The following is a 21,061-nucleotide window of genomic DNA, read 5'->3' as shown; positions in this document are numbered from 1 at the left end:
GATTTAAAAACACAATGTTTTGTCTGTATGGATTATTGATATGTTGTGTTGTGGTTATTGATGCTTCGAAAGTTTACTACATAATCCCCGAGCTACCGTTAAAATACACAGAAGCAGCCCCGGGATCGCCATGGCCTCAGCCTCAAGAAGTAGACTCCTTTGGTGAAGTTCTAGCTATCCGGGAAAGTCGTTTCCAGTTTGATACATCGTCGATTGGACAATGTGAAGTGGTCGATATGGCGGTACAACGCTATAAACAAGTGATATTTGACCAGACAGAAAGTGCAGATGAACCACCTGATGTGTTGCTAAATTCCGTGTCTCTTGAATTAGAGGGTGATTTAGGATGCGAGGAATACCCCACCTTAGATTCTGATGAATCGTGTAAGTATCGTTCAAAGTTTCATTTTGCAATCAATAAAGCACGTTTTATATGTATGTATTTGTATACATTTGTAACAAATGTATAATATTTTGTATATAGATGCAATTGAAATAAAAGCAGACGGTGATAGCAAAATTAAGGCTGAGCAAGTGTGGGGTCTTCTTAGAGGTAAGGTTATTTATTAACTTATTTTCAATATACAAATGGATATATTCATCGCTAACCATTATAGCGCCATCTCTGAATGGCTATGAGTAAAGGTCTGTGAAAATCGTTCTCAGCAAGGTATGTTTGAAAGAAAATTTGCCTGTGGTATACGAATGTACGATGTGTTTGGAAGGAAAATACGCATACAATAATGTAAATATACAAGTGGATCTAAGTCGCCAACTACTATAGCGCCATCTCCAGAATGGTTATTGAGAGTAATTTCTCAGACTTCAATGTAGGCCTATCTTGTACTGCTCCAATGCCGAATGCTTTTAGCCATATATAAATGTTCTTTCTCTCACCAACCACCATCCCCCCCCCCCCCGCTCCTCCCTCGCCTCCTTCTATCTCAATCTTTTAATACAATTGTATTTCCTTTTCTCATTTCTTTTAGGATTAGAAACATTTAGTCAGCTTATTTATCAATACAATGACGAGGGAGAGGTGAGTTTTGAAAGGGGTAAACACGCACAGAAGTGTTTTTTCTAAGACTTTCCCGTGGTTTATTTAATGTCTATTGTTGTGAAACTTTAATGTTTATAATTGTTCTGCACCGAAAGGAGAGTAGCAAACGTAATGATCGCAGAACTCTTCTAAAATCCACCAGACTGGGGTCAGAAACATTGTTTTTTTTAATTTATATTAAATAATGTTTTGTATTTGATCCTGCAAAATGAATAAATTTAATTGAACTAAAGTGAATGACTTGATTTGACTTGCTACAAATAATAACAATCCTACTTTTGTTTCTAATTATAGTATATGATTAATGTAACAACAATAACTGACTTTCCGAGGTACAAGCATAGAGGATTCCTTCTTGATACATCTCGTCATTTTATTCCAATTCCAATCATTCTAAAACATTTGGTAAGTATCTATCTAGATTACTGTTTCAATCTTAGTTTCTGCATTGACCACCAGTCGCCGTTACTGGAAGATATTTCCCTTATCAGAATAGATGCACCCATCAATTCATCCACCACCACTTTACATCGTGATATCAGTACGGTCGTTCCAAGGCAAAACCACTAGCTCGCATTTTTGTCAATTTTGAAATTTTTACATTTGGGGAATTATTACAAATTTATGAACAACCTGTAAAAATGTCAGGTTTCAGAGATCATTATTTTTTGAGATAGTACCACCACGTATCTTTAAGCAAAAACAAATAATTCTGTTATTTTCCAAGGCAAAACTACGTATCTACAAAATACGTTGTTCTGCCACAGAAATGCATACGATTTTTGCTTCAAATTCTCACAAGCAGCTACAATTACGTAATTCTGAGACAGAAACCGCTGATGCATGACGATATGCATAGCAACGATCGTATGTGTCTCATAAGGATTTGTCATTTCTTCTCATTCTTTTCATTGGCGTCGTGATCAGTCTAAATCATGGAGATTATATCATCAGTCACATCCATTACTTTAAAATTAGGTCTTCTTGTAGGCATCCTAGTTCCGTAATAATCAATTTTGTGACATTTACGACGATGAAGACTATCAGCATATTTCTATTAATAGATGTATTTATCCTTTTTATCATAATCATCATTAACGGCATCATTATCATCAGCCTCACAATCGTATAATCATTATCAAATCATTTTACAAAAAGCAGCCGTAAATACACGATAATATTGTATTGCATTGTGTTTCACATAAACAAACAAAATTGTGTTTTTTTTAACCAAATATATGAAAAGTGTGCATACTCTTGTTTCAGGATGCTATGGCGTACAATAAATTCAACGTATTTCACTGGCATCTAGTTGATCACCAAGCCTTTGCGTTTGTTAGCAAGACCTATCCTGAACTCAGCGAAAAAGTAAGATTGAAAAAGCCGAGTTGTAAAGTCAGTATTATTGAACCACGTCTGATCGCTTTAATCACTGTCTGAGACCTTTATGTGTCTATTCTAGGAAAAACTCATAAGTGGATTAAAATTAATAAAAACGTTAATACACAACGTTAAGTAAGCGCACAGTCTATACTTAATGAACTAGACGGTTTTATTATTCATTCATATCTTCAACACATTGGTATGGTATTGTATCGGCACATTGTATGCCTACATAATAGTAGCCATTATACTTTCTTCATCAGTACTTACACGAATCGAGAAAAAACAATTGACCAGCTCAGTATACAGTTGATATTTATAGCTCATAATAAATTAAATACGGTATTACTCGAAACTAGTATAAAGTATAAAACCAGATCAATTTATTAAAAAAATGAAAAAAATCAAATTACTTTATTAATGCCATCGGTGTCCCAAAGGACACGCACCATTTGATTTGCATTAATACTTTGAAGATAATATACTAATGATAGATCTCATGAGACTAAAACTAGGCCTAGGTGATCTGATTTTTACAGTCAATTTGATTTTATCATGATGGATGTCCAATATTAGCCGTTGACTAGAAGAGCCGGTTTATTTTAGGAGGTTAGTGTTGAATAGGAAGAAACATCTAGGTCTTGCTTTAGTGTATGTAGTGACCATTGCAAGCTAAGATAGAACAAATATTGTGTTAGCAATGTTGTTTTGAATAGACTTTTATGACAAATATGTTGATTCCTATCTCGTTAGTGCCTCAGTGTATGAAACAACGATTAGGCCTATAGTTTGAAATGGTAACAATGACGTAATTGTATAATAATTGGGTTGTTGTTATCGATTAGTATTGCTCTTTATATTTTTGTTTAGAATGTTGGGTTAACATTAACTTGGAACATACTTTCATAATCGTAGCTCATCAATAAATTAAACCTTCCTCCCAATCAAGTTTGTTTGGTTTCCTTTTATAGGGGGCGTATCACCCAGAACTGAAGGTGTACAAACCCGATGACGTCAGCCGTGTCATTTTTTATGCAAGACTGAGGGGAATCCGTGTTATTCCTGAATTCGATACACCCGGTCACATGGAATCATGGGGAAGGTCTCATCCTGAGATCATAACAATGTGCTATGAAAATGGACAACCATTTGGTCGTCTGGGAACAATCAATCCTATAAAGAATGAGTCGTATCGATTCGTGGAAAATCTATTTCGAGAAGTTATTGATGTTTTCCAAGATGAGTTTGTTCATCTTGGAGCAGATGAAGTGACGTATGACTGTTGGTAAAGACATATTGCTATCTGTTTTTTTTTACATGAGGGCCCCTACAATAAAAATATGCAAAAATACATAAAAAGAAATACTGTATAATACAATAAACATTAAAAAATTAAAAAGTCATTTTTTCCTATTGACAAAATGCATAATATACATACAAATATACATAAATTCAAATTTCAAATTTCAAAAATTTTTCAAATTTCAAATTTCAAAATTTCAAAAGGAATACACGTTTTACTACACAGGGCAAGTAATCCGGAAATACAAGAATGGATGACGGATAGAGGTTGGGATGGAGACTACAGTACACTCGAGGAGTTTTATCAAACAAAACTGTTTCAAATCATCACTGATTTAAAGGCTAAATATATTATATGGCAAGACCCCATTGATAACAACGTCACTGTAAGTATCTACACAATATCTATAAATCATACTGTCAAATTATAGAAACAATGCTCATATTCAGAGCATGATCTCGAGCTCGAGTCGAGCATAGCTCATCGGCGAAAGTTCCGTATTTTTAGCTGTATGAAAAAATATCTCTGGCGGGATTCGAACCTGCGACCTCTCACTTACAGGGCGGGTACCATAATATCTATACGTATTTGTTAAAATTATCGTTGGTTGGTAAAATTATAAAAGCATTTAGGCACATATGACCTGTCATACGTCTTGGGCTAGCGGGAGGTTTCTTGTATAAGATACTACAGCATAAAAAAAAGACGACATACAAGTCTACTGTTTTGATATGTCCTTTTATTCAACAGAATTTGTAGTTTGTATTTTCCTTATCTGGTTTACTCGAGTTTTGGTTTCCAGACACGAACCTAATCCTCTAGTTCAGATTTGTTTCAACATGGCATCTCTATATTATAATACCACTAAGCCAACAATTTTTTCTCTATCTCCTCCTAACCCGCAGATCCTCGGCCGTTTCCCCGCGCGAAAATTGAAAGACGAGGTGTCAATAGAGTGATGTAACATTCGACAGCAGTGGTGTATTCGAAAATCGAATTAGAACTTAAAAAGAACGGAAAAAAGTCCAACCTTCCGACAAATCTGGACACTGTTGACATTTAAAAATTTGCAATAATAATCCTTAGCGAATGAAAATGAATTTTGTTTATAATATTATTACATTGGCAAGCTATTTTCCGAGCTTCCGAACTACCGAACCGATCCGAATTGCGGAAAGTAATTTAGTCACCAAGGGCAATCGGGATGGTGTTCTAGCCGCGACGACGCATCAACATTGCATTCTTACCGACCTTGACATTGCGCCTAACTTATTATTTTAAAATGTCTTAACATTTCTAAAAATGATACTTTGAAAACATGGATTAGAATGTAACACCAAATCAATACATGACACCTGTATTTGCGTCATATGTACGTTCTGACAATGTTACAGATAGCTGATTTTAAGATCAACTAAATCTATCTTCTTATGTATTAAACCGATGCTATAACTTTCGCTGAACATTAATTGCATTGTATGTGTCGAAGATATCATCATTCGTAATTCAAGTTAAATCGAGAACAATAAATCTATTATATTACTAGGGGTAAGGTTTGTTTTTTACGACATAGATATTTATTAAGAACATAGAAAAGACATGTAATTTATGTATTAACGTGTTGATATAAGAGGCCAACGTATGTTTCGTAAGTATGGGCGCGACACGAAGGGACCCTTTGGGAAGAAGAAAGCCGTGGAATGTGTCTTCCACACATGTGCCGAATTCAGCCCAGTCTCTATTCCCCCATTTATATTACAGCCAAACATAACACAATCTTTAAAAACACATAACATGAATTATTGTATATTTATATATATATATCTAAAGGCAAATTACTGGGAAAAAAATAACAATGCTGTTGGTATCAGTGACTGGATCTCAATGGAGATACAACAAAAAGCGAAAAGCTAAATCAAAACGATAAAGTAAAACAGCCAAAAAAGTTAGCAGAGCTTTCGGGCAACACTAGCCCTTCATCAGAGCAAGTGAAGGAATTTGGATAACGCCATAGCATAAGAACTGGCAAGTGCTGCCTGGGTGGACATGAATAAAAGAAATAGAACAGCAAAAGAAGATAGGGTAGTGAATGGTGGGTGGATACTGAATAAGAATAGAAAACAGAGAAGGTAGCTTGGTAGAGATATAAACACATTTATATCTTAATATATTTATATATGATATAAGTTATACAAGAAAAGATGATAATGTGATATATCTGTATTTAGGTTAACCCTGACACAATCGTACAAGTTTGGAAAGACCCATCTCTTGATCCAATTCTACCACCTTACAGAGAAGGCCTAGAAAAGGTAACTAAGCTTGGTCTGAAAACAATACTGTCTGCACCATGGTATCTTAACTACATCAGTTATGGACCTGACTGGAAGAAGTTTTATGAAACCGATCCTGAGGATTTCCAAGGTGTGTATATATCAAAATGGGGTGGGATGGAACGCTCTACACGTGTCTATTTCACAGTGTCAAACCAGGGAGTTGACTCCCTGGTCAAACAATGCGCTAACAATTTGAAAACACTGTGTATACTCTGCGACATTTTTCTAAGTAGTTCTAAGTTTTCTAACATATACATATTTCTTTATCTAGAGCTCATTTTCATTAATTAATCTATTTTATTGTTTGAAGGTTTGCATGGCGAAATCAAATGTTGATATAAAGTTTGCGGTACATCACGTGTATTAGTTCCGAAAAGAACTGTTGAGTTTCTCGACCTTTCGATCAATATGCTTTGATCGTCCCCCATTCTCACTCCTGAGGATAATCTATTTTATTTATTTATTCGACATAAGCGGTCAATGGGTTGAGTTAGCAACAAACCTCCATAAGACTTTGGTGTCCCCGACCCCTAAACAATGAAAAAAAAGATAGAACATCAAGGAAAGTGAGCACTAATCTCCTTCTACACCCTGTAAAACAATCCTCCACCTCACCCATTTACGAATATGTATTTTCCTTATAAATAAATAAATAATACCTTTACAATTTTAAAATATACATACATTACCATACATTTAATAAATAATATACCAATATTATTATTATTATGATAATAAGATACATTTTTTAATAAATCGTAGGAACTGAAGAACAAAAGGAACTTTTGATTGGTGGAGAGGCATGTATGTGGGCGGAGTATGTTGATGGTGGCAACATTATTGCAAGAATATGGTACGTATTCATTTTAATGACGACACTAACTAAAAAAGAAACAACTGAACAAGATATACAAACAAGCAGCAAACTATATGGTCAACAAATGCATCACTAATACCAATAATAAGAAACACATGCTATTATAATCTTTTTAATTTCACGACGCGACATTTAAATACATTGTCTAACGTTCTATAATCAAGATTTCCGAACGTATCTCTACAAGTTTAATACGGTATAGGCCTATTTAAACTCTTTTTTTTTGTGATAATAAACGTTGGTATCCGTAAATACTGTCTATACCTTTCACTCTCTGCTTTGTTAAACAGCCAACAAATTACTAAACGTGGGTTACTTTTTCCAAGTATGTATCATGTTTATAGTTTGAACTTGAACAAAATAGTTGTTTTGTTTTAATAGTGGCATTTTAAAAGGTATTATTTAAATACAAATTTGAATACAAATGAACACACACTGGAACAATGAGCGTTTGGTATGTGTACTCAATCATAACGCATTGGAACTAACTTGAAATGTTCGCGTGACGATTTTGTGATCCAATTTGCATAAACACTGTTTTGAACTCTAAAACAACGAAGAGGTAGTGTGGTTACCCATGGCGTAAATACCGTATTGAATGTAGAACTACACGTGGAGTTATATTTTTGCACAAATATACGTAAATACATGGATATTATATACTAATTTGTTTGGACCATCAACATCAAATTTTTAGGCCCAGGGCAGCTGCAGTGGCGGAACGACTATGGAGCGCCAAAGATGTAAGGGATATAGACATGGCAAATGTTCGACTTGACCAACAACGATGCCGTATGGTTAGGTTAGTACCTTAAGCAATATTTCCTAATTTAGGTTCATTTTAATAACAATATCACACCAACAATAATCTATTATTAGTAATCTTTATCTGTATGTTGTTTCGGACGATGAATCTTCGATGGAAAAAAAGTCGCCGTAAATTGTTTAAATTCAATAAAACACCTATCTTGCAATAATGTGTATAGACACGTGACAGGTTATAATAATGTTCGTACCTTGCAGTTGTGTGTTTCTTTTTTTGGTAATACATTTTTCAGATGCAATAGTCAACAATAACCACTTCAATGTTTAACAACGCCCTCTAGAACACTTAGGCCGATTTTCCACTAGGCGAATTTGTTCGCGCGAATTGAAAGCGTTAGCGTATACGCATGCGTAGAGAGGGATTTGAAAGATGGAAACATGAATACTCTCTTGCATTATCAACAATAACAAAACTTGTTTTGTCTTCACAAAACACACAAATATGTAATTACATTTTTAATTAAGTTTTTATGTAAATACTTCGCATTAATCCGCATAACGCCTCGAGCTATTTATTGCAAAGGTATCAATCAATCATTACTACAATGAAGGGGAGTTGATACTGTTATATTATGCATGTAAATTATGTTTAAAGAGAAAATTTAGTTTCTAATTTCGAGATTTATTTCCCAAAGTCTATGAACTTCGAAGTAGCCTACTGTAATTATACACTTTATGCTTTTCTTGTCAATCTTTAGTAGATTTTCTATCCTTTGCACCTTTTGATAATGTCCCCTAAAGGCTTTTCTTAACATTTACCATTAGTTAGATAAACTTTATAATGTCTATTAATAGCTACCTTATTTTACCCCAGAGTAGCAGGATTCATTTTTTTTAACAATCTAAGTACCCAAGCTTATTACGTTTAATAAGCAACATTGCCGTTTTCTTTCACAAACGAGGTATTAACGCTGAACCCATTGCACCAGGTTACTGTGGAAGATACGAGTATGCAATGGATGACCCTTGGGGTAGTGATCAAATAAATGCGTCAGTCATAAACAAACAGGCAAAAATAATTACAATCGTAGCGTCTATTATTTGCTTGTTGAAAGCTATGCTATAGTACGCGACTACTTAATAAACACATTGGAATCATGCGGACACTAATTATGTAATATAAATAGGCCGTATGCTAATTTTAATCCAATGGGTATTGCACAATAATCAAAAATGCAAAACGTTATTAATTTTTGTCGAGATCGAGAGATAGACTGATCATAACGATGTTGATTTAAATACGATCACATATGCTGTTAATATAACTTTGAAATATTGTATATTAAAATTGTAAAACAAGTTAGTCCACAACCCCACAATCATTTATATCATTGAAATGTGTCTCATTGTGGAATCATGGATATACCACGTGCATTAAAATTAGTGTTAATCATTATTTTCTTCTCATGACCGATTTGAATGTAAATTAGAATCTATTTTGTTATTGTTTTTTGATATCGATAATTTTGTATTTATCTAAGTTTGGATGTTGATCTAAATTTGAACTTAATGTGAACTTAATTAGATTAATGAATGAAAAGGTCAGTACATTTCAGCTGTTCACACACATGAAAACACATATTATATATTGAAAGATGATTTCATCGAGTCCTGGAATGCAAATCACTTGACACAACTTGGAAGAAGGGAGATATTACCATAGGCCCTCTGATTTCAACAGTCGACCCCCTGGGCCAAGATCCGGCCGAGTGTATTTAATTATTCTTATATTTCTTACTATATTGCTAGAAATAAAATAATAAAAGTATGGTTTTCCTAAAACCTATAAGTCGAGTTGTTGACCCTACATACCTGCCCCGCAAGATTGTTTAAAAGTCAATAAGGTCCACACTTGAAAACTGTCGATAACCGTTGCCTTAAACCCTCACCTTGGCATGTAGCTTTCCTATATCAATCTATACAACCGCAATATTATCATGGACCATAATTTCCATGACATAATATAATTCACAAACTGAACAGTTATGTAGTTAGGTCTAGGCGAGTGTCCTTAATGTGTTAGATATCTAGCTTTACAAAACATCAACAGATTTGTTTTTCTTGGATATGACATTCTAAAAATAAATTTAAGGTTACGATTTTGTTTTGTCTTTGTGGTTTTTGTTCTGTATCCCTCTGGATGCGTACCATGTTACGTAATTGATGTATTTTTATTTTTATTAATTAATGATAAACAAAGAAATATAGACAACAAACCATCTGAATGTTATTGTTTGCTAAGAAACAAATCAAATCACACGCTTTATTTCAAAAACCTCATCCTTCATCCTGTATTAAATCGAATCAGCATTTTAATGCACGATTTGTTCTGTAGCATTTCGAATTCCAAATTTACATTGAATTAAATGATGTTAGAATGACGTGATCGTACCTTGATTTTGGCGTATGATTGGAAGAGCTTTAATAAAATGGTTATTGTTAATTATGGTAAGTTTCATTGGTAGATGGATGAAGCTATTCTTGTAACCACGTGACTATATGGCGTATATATATATATTTGTTTCCTTTGTTCTTGAGCTGTGGAGAATTAATTTTTTTTTTCCAAAATAAAAGATGAATGAATGAATAGATTTTACCGGAGCATTTGATTTGTGTTACCGTATCCATTTAAAGCCTAATTTCCCAGTTTCCCATGGTATTACATATTGTACATGGACCATATCCAATATTCGGTTTCGTTTTCAATCCTTTAGTTTACATGCTTCCATTGGCCTCCACATGCACTGATGATACCAAGGGCATACAACGTCGCCCCTATTTTATATTCGATAATGGCAAAAATGTTCACTTTTTTTTCGTTTTCTATACTGTTTGTAGCATGATGATATTATCTCGTGATCCTTTTGAATTTCCACTGTTTTCTATATTTGATATATGATTTTTGATGGAATGAACGGATAGAGTAGACTAATTGTATTGTCAAAATCCAGTGTGTTCGTGTGTCAGAAATGCCAATGACCTTCGTGTCATCCAATTGCTTGACATTATTATCACTAATATAATATAATATGATAATATAATTGCACTGATTCTATTAGCTGTCATTACTTCGTGATTATTTTAATATATGCTCCATTGATCTCAACTTAGAAAGCGATCAATGACGCAATGAATTGAGTTACCATTAGGTCTATCATTAATTTTCAATTAACCATTCGTTGTCTATTTCATTATTATCATTTCTTCTTTATTTTAATCCTTTGAAACACCGGAACTACTAATTTGATTACATACAAGTTATTCATCAATCTATTAAGTTTAATGTTTATTTTAAAACTCTTTCATGTTGTCTTTCAGCCATCACGTGTCAATGTATTATGTTTTTCTCTTTTTCCCCTTCCTTCCCCTTTTTTAAATCTCCTAATTCCATGATCATCATTTTCTTTATACCGTTCTTCCTTCTTACATCCCGTTTGAATTAATCATATAAAGTAAATGTTAACGTACTGTATCCAATGTTCTTTATTTGTAGTCATTTATTGCAAACAAAACTTTAACATGGCATCACCTTATATTGGGGTTCGATTTAAGATTGTGTGAAAATAGTATGGTATTTATGAGTAAATGATTTATTCAAAGAATTACGCAACTTCACAGAACATCATACTAGTGTTACGATCCTATGATGCAAGGAAAGCCCCAAAAGGCCGCTTTCGGGTATCGGTACCGCTATCTAACGCCTATGAGACGCATTAATCGTCATAATTAATTATTCAGAAATGAAGACCACAATGCAAATTTTATTATAGGCCTAATCGTCCTCAAGCCTAACTGGAAACCCTCAGCAGTGAGCGCATACCCAGTTCAGCACGCCGGATGACGATCCCTTACTCTTAATATAGTGTACGAAGTTTTTATACGTGACCAACGGCTTTACATCCCATCCAAAGACGAGAAAATAAGCTGTGTGTGTCTATATACAGCACCCAATATGCTACGTCTCTCGGTAGATAACCACGATATATTTGAGAAACCATCAGAATGAGATGATGGCAATAGGCCTATTCATTGTAGACTTGAAAGGATTCATTCGTTTTATTCTGGGTTACATAACCCTTGTCGTCGTCACCATGTCTATACTATACACTATAAAACAGAATTACCTGTAGCAAAACTATTTGTATACTACATTTTGGACAAATTTATATTCAATTCAGTACATATAAACGCAATAAATGATTTCATTATTCTTCAACACGTGTCTAATGTTATTGATGACAGTCTCTTTATTGTTCAGAATATGATTTTAAATTAAATCGCTGTAGTTTATTAATGTTATACGGGCTTTATATTGCTATTAGAAACGAGACGAGGCGCCTATAGGAGTTAAAGTGTGATTGACAGTGTGGTACAGCTATTATAATTCGTCACTTTTTTTATCTTTCATGATATCTTTGAAATTATATTCGTTATGCAGTTCTGACATGTTCGTAGTGATAAATGTATTGTTTATGAATCTTGTTTTATTATAATATATAAAAATACAATCATATAAATGAATATAAAAAAAAAATGTTCCCAACTTAAACGTTTCAATAGTCTCTTATTTTCGTATCTTACTGTTGATATCATTTTGATATACAATAGGCTGGGTTTTTGGTCCATTAGCAATTCGGGAACTTGGTGACGAACTCCCATTACACGAACAGACTTATTAGCGCAAGGAACAAGTTCCATAATTTCAAACCGTAACAATTACAAAGGGTCAGAACAACAAGAAAATTAAACAATAAAAAAACAAGGCCAATAGCCATAAGTCGCGTGCTAAAACGCATAGTGATACCGGACCGACAGACAGACTGACAGACCGACCGACCGACATAGTGAACTATAGAGTCGCGTCCACGCGACTAAAAACAGCGTACAGCGGAGACAACTTAATTCCTCGGCCATGTAATGAGAAGAGAGCAATTATTAGAAGAGCTGTGTTTAACAGGAAAAATTGATAGGGAAAAGCAGAAAGGACGTCCGAAGAAAAAATACACAATCGAAGAGCATTTTAATGTACAGTACTCAAATATAGAAATATTACACAACACAAAAAAACAAAAACAAATGGAGAAACATGGTCGTGAACGGCATAGGAACGGCACTACGATGATGACGATGAACATAAATGAAGATGAACTATGATGACAAAAGTTTACATCATACATTATTTATTAATTATGTACAGTGCTAGTGCACTTTCTATGGATCACAATTAATTACATATTATATTAGTTTATGAGGAAATCAATAACCAATTTAATATGATTGTGTGTCCCGTAGCAAACATGCCGTGGTCTTTTAACAGTTTATACAATATCATAAAACACTTCTGCATTTATTGCCGTCTTCGCCTGTAACTTCAATCTCATTATACAGTACCATAATTAGTGCATTCATTAATTTTTTGATGATGAGTTAGTATAACAACATTTGGGAATATACCTGCCCAGTTAGGCCATTACGATCGTATATTTCAGTATTCATCTCGCTTTGTACTACATTCGTCATGCTTTCCGGTAATTGACGGTTGCTGTACTTTGCCACAATATTGACCTTTTGTAAGTGTTTGTACAACGTTTTTAAGATCACGTGTAGGCCTACAGCTAAAACTAGGCCTAGGCCTACAAAAATGTTTTCTTGGCAACATTCAGTTTTAATTCAACTTCTTGCGTGAACTTAAGTCATATGGCGTTTAATTCTTTATGTTAGCATTATAGAAAATACCTACCATTACTTTACGCTGAATTTTACAACAGGTTCATCAATGTGAGTGTCACCATCACAGGGTTGTTTGTTGACATTCTAGTATTCGGCATTATGCCTATGGTTATATTGCCTTTATTGACATAATATACACTAGTTGGACATAAGTGAACTTTATGTGACTTTAACTGTCCATGACGAGTTAGTGTCGTATTGATTATTTTTCTGTTGTACGTATTATCTATTATCAGCTTCTGTTTTCATTATTAAGTGTCGGTACGTATTTTTCTACTTATTTTTTGCTAAACATCAGAATTTGAATTTAACTCATAAAGATAACAAATACATCAAGGTTAAATCAGAGCTTATTTGTCATTAGAAAAACATGTGAGTTGAAGATGTATAATCGCATTGATCATCTTTTAAGTTGATTTCGTGTACCTTACACCTTATTTGTCACACGCATACGTAATTATGAAAGCGTTGACGACTTAAAAATGTACGTACAAAACAACGATTAAGTTATACAATTGAAAATAGTGTAAAAAGAAGGCTATTAAGTATTAGGAAAAATATCAGTAAACAAAAACACCGGATAACAATGGTATGTAATAATAGTTAGTAAGATCTTTAATTTTCAGAGGAAACTCGCATGCTGCACATGGGTTTGACCTCGTTCTGAATTTGGTGTTGTTGGATGGTTGATCTCTTTCTGCATCTGATCTCTTTCTTCTGCATCTGGTGTTGTTGAATGTGTCTTGTCATTCTAGCGAGGAGTTTTCTTTCTTGCTCAACACATACGTGCTTCTATACTATAGAATAGATGAGTTTGATCTCGTTCTGCATCTGGTGTTGTTGATTGTGTCTTAACATTCTGGCAAGAAGTTTCTTCTTTCTTGTTCAACACAGAAGTGCCTCTATTCTAGAACGTATGAGTTTGATCTGGTGTTGTCCTGCATCTGTTGGATGTTTCTTTTCATTCTAGCGAGGTTGTTCTTTCTTTCTTGATTATCACATACGTGTCTCTAATACTAGAACGGATAGGCTTTTTCTTGTTCTTCATCTGGCGTTTCTTTTGTGGCCAAAGCATAATCAGTACAATCATATTTTGGAATAATGAGTTCGCTCTCGTTCTGTGTTGTGTTGTATTTCATTTTTAATAATCATAAAGTCACTGTAGTTCGTCTGTACTTCTTGATTATACTAAAGTGAACATGATGAATTATTACAGTGGCTATTAATTATGTGCGTATGAACTTAAATGTATTTAGTAATAGGATAATATAGATACATTTGAATATATCTTAAACTGTAGTATCGGCGTAATAATATTAGGGCTTTCATAAACTATTAAAAAACAACATTGCTAATGTAATTTGCTTTTTATTAATACATTGTTTGACATTCAGATTAATAACATCAGATACCGTAGCTTATAGAAACTAAATGCACGCATGTTATTTAACGTGAAATCTTACCCTGGTCTGCAGTGTAAATTGTGTAAAAAATGATATAAACTGTAATAGACACTGACTTAAAATGATATTATTTGATATTAACATTTCTATATTAAGCTCTTTAGCCAACAAGTTTGTAATTAGTTTAACATCGCACTTTCTTCAGCTCCTTATATATAATGTAACCGCAGTTGTAGAATTGTTTTATTAAATGTGTTATCTCCATGATCATACACAAATAAATTAATTTTACTTTTACTATAATTAAACGGCCTTTGAAATTTCAATAAAACAAATTACGTTTACGACACGCGACAATGGTCATTATGCATTACGCATATGTAATAGGTTGTCCACACATTGATTGATTGATTATTTGATTATGTCCGGTTGTCTAAAATGTTCTTAGTTAAAATGCTGCACATCAACTAAAGCTCTGACTACACTATCAAACTAGACAAAAAAAAAGTATGATTTGCCCAAATATGGTAGTGATATGACATCGTGTCAATAATGGGCACATCACATTGTTCACATAAAGTAGTGCAGACAGAGCTTAACATTTGTTGATAGAATACGTCTATTTAAGATACAATATAGATACAATATAGATACAATAGAAATTGTCCACCTGATTCTTAGTGCTGTGTTTCCACATACTACTATATTTCCCCAGTGTCATAGACGTATTTGGTAAAATCTCATTTGTCATCACATGTGGTGCCTGTATCGTGTGAGGTTAGGTGGTTGACTCTGGTCTATGATACTAGGTTATACAATGTAAATGATGTATTCCGAATTTGTCCTAATGCAATTTAATCTAGATACAGTAGAGTGACGAGAATTGGGCGCAGCGTCAGATTGTCCAAATTATTTCTCTAGAAATGGTTGATGGAATATATAGACAATTGTAAACCAATGTATTTATATATCTTGAACATTGGATAACTCGGATATTTTGTATTCACAGAAGCGCGAGATCCACACGATTGAGAGCAGACGAAAGCCTTTTTGACAAACAACTTTTAATGAAAAATACTTAAGCCTGGCCGTTAAATGTTCACACGCGTCCAACTATACATACACTTTTATGCCAATCTGTCAAATTAAAAACCTATTTTGAAGTGAACCCCGAAATGTTAAATACCATTAGCAATTTGTCTTCGTTACTTTAAGACATAAATAGCTAGATCAATCAGAAAGTGTGAAAGCAGATGCGGTTGGTGATGAAAAACACAAGATTTAACTTGCATTGTGTCGTAGTTATACCATTATTGATCGTTTCAAATAATTTAGTTTAAGAAAATTGACCAGGACGTAGCCATACTAACAAACCATACCTAGTCCTGTCAAGAACACGTGAAAAAAGACAGTCAGATATATACAATTAGTAAATAAATACACTATTTTATTAATTGTATTTATTTATTTATTACTATTTTTATAATTTAAATAGTGTATGTTATTGTAAACTAGGTGTAAAATACTGAATACTGAAATATGCATGAACTGCATCTAATTCTTACTCGCTATTAAGAACTAATGAAAGGGTTGATGGAATTCTTATTAGTTGTTATGTAGCCTACACACTATGATCAGATGGTTGAAAATGTTAATCCACAACTTCAAGGTTTCCAATATGTACCCTTTGAAATGAAGCAATGTGCCTTTCATTGTGGGCACTGTACATACATGAGCAATAACATTTTAACCCTCAAAGTCAGGTTTTTCAAATCGCTCCTTTGGAAATGGTTGATGAAATATGCCTTTCATTATTGGTACTGTGCGCACATGAGCAATAAAATTGTAACCCTCAAAGTCGAGGTTTTTTTCTAAATTTCTTCTTTTCAAATGGGTGATAAAATGTGCCTTTCCTGAACGCACATGAGAAATAATGATGTAGAATTCGAACCCTAAATTCTAAATACATATCACGGTAGACAAAACACACTAAGACCCGGGCATCTGTACTCATTTTTATAGGTGATTTGAACACAACATTCCATCATGACGAATGGTTACCACAATCTTTCGTCGGCATCATTTTCCTAGGCCTATGGACAAATTAAATTGTATTGCACGATATGTGCACCGAATGTAAAGATCTAAAAGGTAGTAAAGGCATGTTCCAAATTGCGTACGTGCGTTTAATAGAATAACTGTATTAGAAAACCTTGCTTTCTACCTCACCATAAACACTAGACATTCGTCAGCATTGAAGCTTTCAGTAAATTAAGTCATACCCTTAATACATTATAAAACCGGTAATGGAGAATTACTTTAAATAACCGCGTCATGGCATTAGTTCCGATTTTATATTTATTGCTATATATTATCTATTAATTTTGCTTATACGAATCTGATTTTGTTTAATTGAATATATATTTATTGGTCTCCAAAGAGTTGAACTACGTTTCAATCGAACTCATTGAAGAAACAATTTCGGAGATTAAACAAGTACTGTAGTCTGTCCATAGACAATTTTTCCTATTGAATAAAATGCTGTATTTTTTTGCGAAAGAAACAGCTAACAATTATCGATTATAAAATAGAGACTCGCTTTTCAATATTTTAAATGACTGTATTATTTTAAGCTAAATAGTAGGAAAAGCTTTAGTAAATCCGATGGCATACTAAACTTCTGACACGTAACCTATAAATATTGTAATATATTGTATAAATGTGGCATGTTCAGAACAACTAACGGTTGGTTTCGGGAAATTGTTAACATGCTGATCGGCCATTGACCTTTAAATAACTATAGGTATTAAAGCTAACACATCAGTTTTCAGTAAATTATTTCTAACTGCACTCACAACGCAGCAAAAGTAATGTTATTGGTGACTTTCGTTTAACGCTTACGGTGAGGAATTACATCGATAAATCTGAACGCTTAAGGATAACGCCGTGGACATGACCAATTAGTAGAAAGAAGCCTGCTAGATATGCCAAGTTCTATACAAAGATATCTTCTTCTAATATCCGGACATAATAAAAATACGCATGAAACTCTGTAATTACATAGAAGGTGCAAAAGTGTGACGTTTTAGGCACAACGAACGTGCTTTAAGCACCAAACTTGTGAAGCTTCTTGAGATAAACACGATCTTAGAGTTATGGCTTCAACCTATCAATAGACAATTCCTAACACTTCTCCCATATCAGATGAAGTTGATTACTAGATAAATGGAGCAATGGCCTTTTATTTTTTATATAAAGACAGCTCAATGTGTTTTCCCCGTGTACATTCTGATCTTCCTATTACAAAGCAAAAAACAATTCCAAAATGTAGGCATAGCGACAGAATTACGACACTGAAATGCAAAACGGCAATATAAGTTTATATCTTCTTTGATGATTTTGGGTGATATTGTGTCTCGTTCGTTTTTCATTTACTAACTTTAACATTAAGTATTATTATAGTAGACCTCTCTATGTTTACAATTTCATGACCGATTCAGAAAAAGAAAAGGGATTTGGTGATTTAGATTAGACCGAATTAGAGTAGTAGTATATAATGTCAATACTCAGCACATTTTTGCATTGTGTAAAATTTCCTTTGGTTCCAGCAAGCCTCAACTTCCAAAGTCTTACAATGTAAAGTAATGCCATTCTTCCATTTGGAAATCAAAGATTGAAATGATACGTTGAAGAAACCAGATGATCGAGAACAAGGCAAGGAGATAGAATCTGAAACGACATACTATATAATGTATATATATATAGGTCACAATAATAAGGAATCATTATTAGGTACTTCAGGCAGAATTCATTAACTAGTACAGTAATCATACTTATATAAACCAAACACGTATACAATTACTTCTGATGTAAACTCTGACTTGAAGTGAAATCAATCAAATAATGTACGTGTAGGTGGAATAATAATGACAGAAACAACTTTAACATCCATTTTGGATGATTCTGGCATGATCTTGTTAAGTATAACAATATCAGACATGGGTCAATTAAAGATAATATCGAATCTTAGAAATGTCAGCAGTAATAAACCACACAATTGGATATGATATAACTGTTGGTGAGTTTGTATAATCAATGATTTATATCCGCTATTGCTTGATTGTGTTCGCAATCGACGTTTAAATGTGAAGCTTCACAAGACTCGCCAGTGTTTTCAAACCAAGTATCAAGTTGCTTAGGTAGTGTGAAAATACGGTGTTTTTTCCTTTGAACACGACAGGAGCAATCGGCGTTTCAATATTTAACACCAAAACAGTAAAGCTTCGCACGACTCGCCAGTGGTTTCAAATCAAGTATCATTTTGCTTAGGCAGTGTGTAAGACGGTGACATGATTAAACACAAAGATTCATTGGATTGCCAGAAAAGATTGTCAAACATCTAACAGCAAGCACACGACCCAATACATGCTTTCCCGTGTTTGCTTCGGTAATCATGTGTGTGATCTCTATTTGATGCCGTTTTCCCTTTTTCTTTACTTCATTTAAATATCCCTTGAAGTCATTCCTGTGAACGACAGAAAATAAACATCACTTTTCTGTCTTTCGATGCATTTCCATCAAAAGAATATTGACTTTTAATTCTTGTATTTGCCTCTAAAAATACGTTTTTTATTATTATTTTTAGAAAGTAAACAGTTATATAAGATTTCCAAAGGTCACCAGCCGAGTTACATTACTGTACTTATCTTAAACCACTTGACTATCATAGAGACTCTTGAAAACTCTTCACAACACTCGGAGCTGTATTTTCATCCGGAATCGCGTTGAACTGCTTATAATGTTTACAGTAGTACAATCTATAAATAGAAACGAATATATTTTAGTATACATCATAAATGTTACCTTCATGAGATAGAGTAACATAATACTATAAGCTGTTGTCTTTTAATGGTGCTCTCTTCCTTGTGGTACACTCTTCTTCATGGTACACATTTCTTGATGGTACACTCTTCTTGTGGTAGGCCTACCATACACTCTTCTTGTGGTAGGGCCCTACCCTCTTTCTGTGATACATTCTTCCTGTGGTACAGTACACTCTGGTCGTGGGTATCGTACACTCTGCTCGTGGGTACCGTACACTCTGCTCGTGGTACCGTACACGCTGCTCGTGGTACAGTACACTCTGCTCGTGGTACCGTACACTCTGCTTGTGGTACAGTACACTCTGCTCGTGGTACAGTACACTCTGCTCGGGGTACCGTACACTCTGCTCGTGGGTACCGTACATTCTTCTCGTGGTACCGTACACTCTGCTTGTGGTACCGTACACTCTGCTCGTGGTACAGTACACTCTGCTCGGGGTACCGTACACTCTGCTCGTGGGTACCGTACATTCTTCTCGTGGTACCGTACACTCTGCTTGTGGTACCGTACACTGCTCGTGGGTCCGTACACTCTGCTCGTGGTACCGTACACTCTGCTCGTGGGTACCGTACACTCTGCTCGTGGTACCGTACACTCTGCTCGTGGTACAGTACACTCTGCTCGTGGGTACCGTACACTCTGCTCGTGGTACCGTACACTCTGCTCGTGGGTACCGTACACTCTGCTCGTGGTACCGTACACGCTGCTCGTGGTACCGTACACTCTGCTCGTGGGTACCGTACACTCTGCTCGTGGTACCGTACACTCTGCTCGTGGGTACCGTACACTCTGCTCGTGGTACCGTACACTCTACTTGATTGAGTGATACATTCATATAGATTTTTTACATATTTATGTAATTAGGTTTACCAATGTAACGCTAACCACGGGTCCTAAAGCGTAGTGAGCTAAATGGCACGTACAACAACTTGTATATTCCATATCGTTAAGGATCTTTTTGTCGAGCTGCCACAACGCCGACAGGACTGTAATACCACCACTAAACATAAACCTATGTACATTTTGTTTCATATTTCTCGCAATTGAAATACATATGTGCTGAAATACAAGCCTGTTTGGCGAGCCTGGTTATGACTTAAGTTAACCCTGCAAATTATCGAATAACATGTTTACGATATTAAATTGACGGTGCCTCTAATTCTATATTTATAGGTAAAACGTTATACCAATCCCATTACAATTTTAATTGCCAATCTATGCCATATTTTGCGGTGATCTAAAATGATATGTAATTACATT

General features: G+C 34.5%; 2 protein-coding genes across 2 annotated transcripts in view; both read left to right on the top strand.

Moving 5' to 3' along the window:
- Positions 1-14: 14 nt before the first annotated feature.
- On the top strand, positions 15-1,084 carry LOC140051802 (beta-hexosaminidase subunit alpha-like). The gene is made up of 3 exons (XM_072097117.1): positions 15-384; positions 485-553; positions 990-1,084. The coding sequence occupies exons 1-3, from the start codon at positions 15-17 to the stop codon at positions 1,082-1,084; spliced, it is 534 nt and encodes a 177-aa protein (XP_071953218.1).
- A 270-nt stretch (positions 1,085-1,354) lies between these two features.
- LOC140051231 (beta-hexosaminidase subunit beta-like) overlaps positions 1,355-21,061 on the top strand; it is a 69,674-nt gene continuing 49,967 nt past the window's right edge. The window contains exons 1-7 of the mRNA XM_072096368.1: positions 1,355-1,465; positions 2,327-2,428; positions 3,415-3,728; positions 3,972-4,131; positions 5,975-6,170; positions 6,845-6,935; positions 7,657-7,761. Coding sequence (XP_071952469.1) covers positions 1,358-1,465; positions 2,327-2,428; positions 3,415-3,728; positions 3,972-4,131; positions 5,975-6,170; positions 6,845-6,935; positions 7,657-7,761 — 1,076 coding nt within the window. The 5' untranslated portion in view covers positions 1,355-1,357. The remainder of the gene's footprint in view (positions 1,466-2,326; positions 2,429-3,414; positions 3,729-3,971; positions 4,132-5,974; positions 6,171-6,844; positions 6,936-7,656; positions 7,762-21,061) is intronic.

The sequence above is a fragment of the Antedon mediterranea genome, chromosome 6 (genome assembly GCF_964355755.1).
Source record: "Antedon mediterranea chromosome 6, ecAntMedi1.1, whole genome shotgun sequence".
Classification (NCBI taxonomy): Eukaryota; Metazoa; Echinodermata; class Crinoidea; order Comatulida; family Antedonidae; genus Antedon; species Antedon mediterranea.
This window is presented reverse-complemented; position numbering and strand designations above follow the sequence as displayed.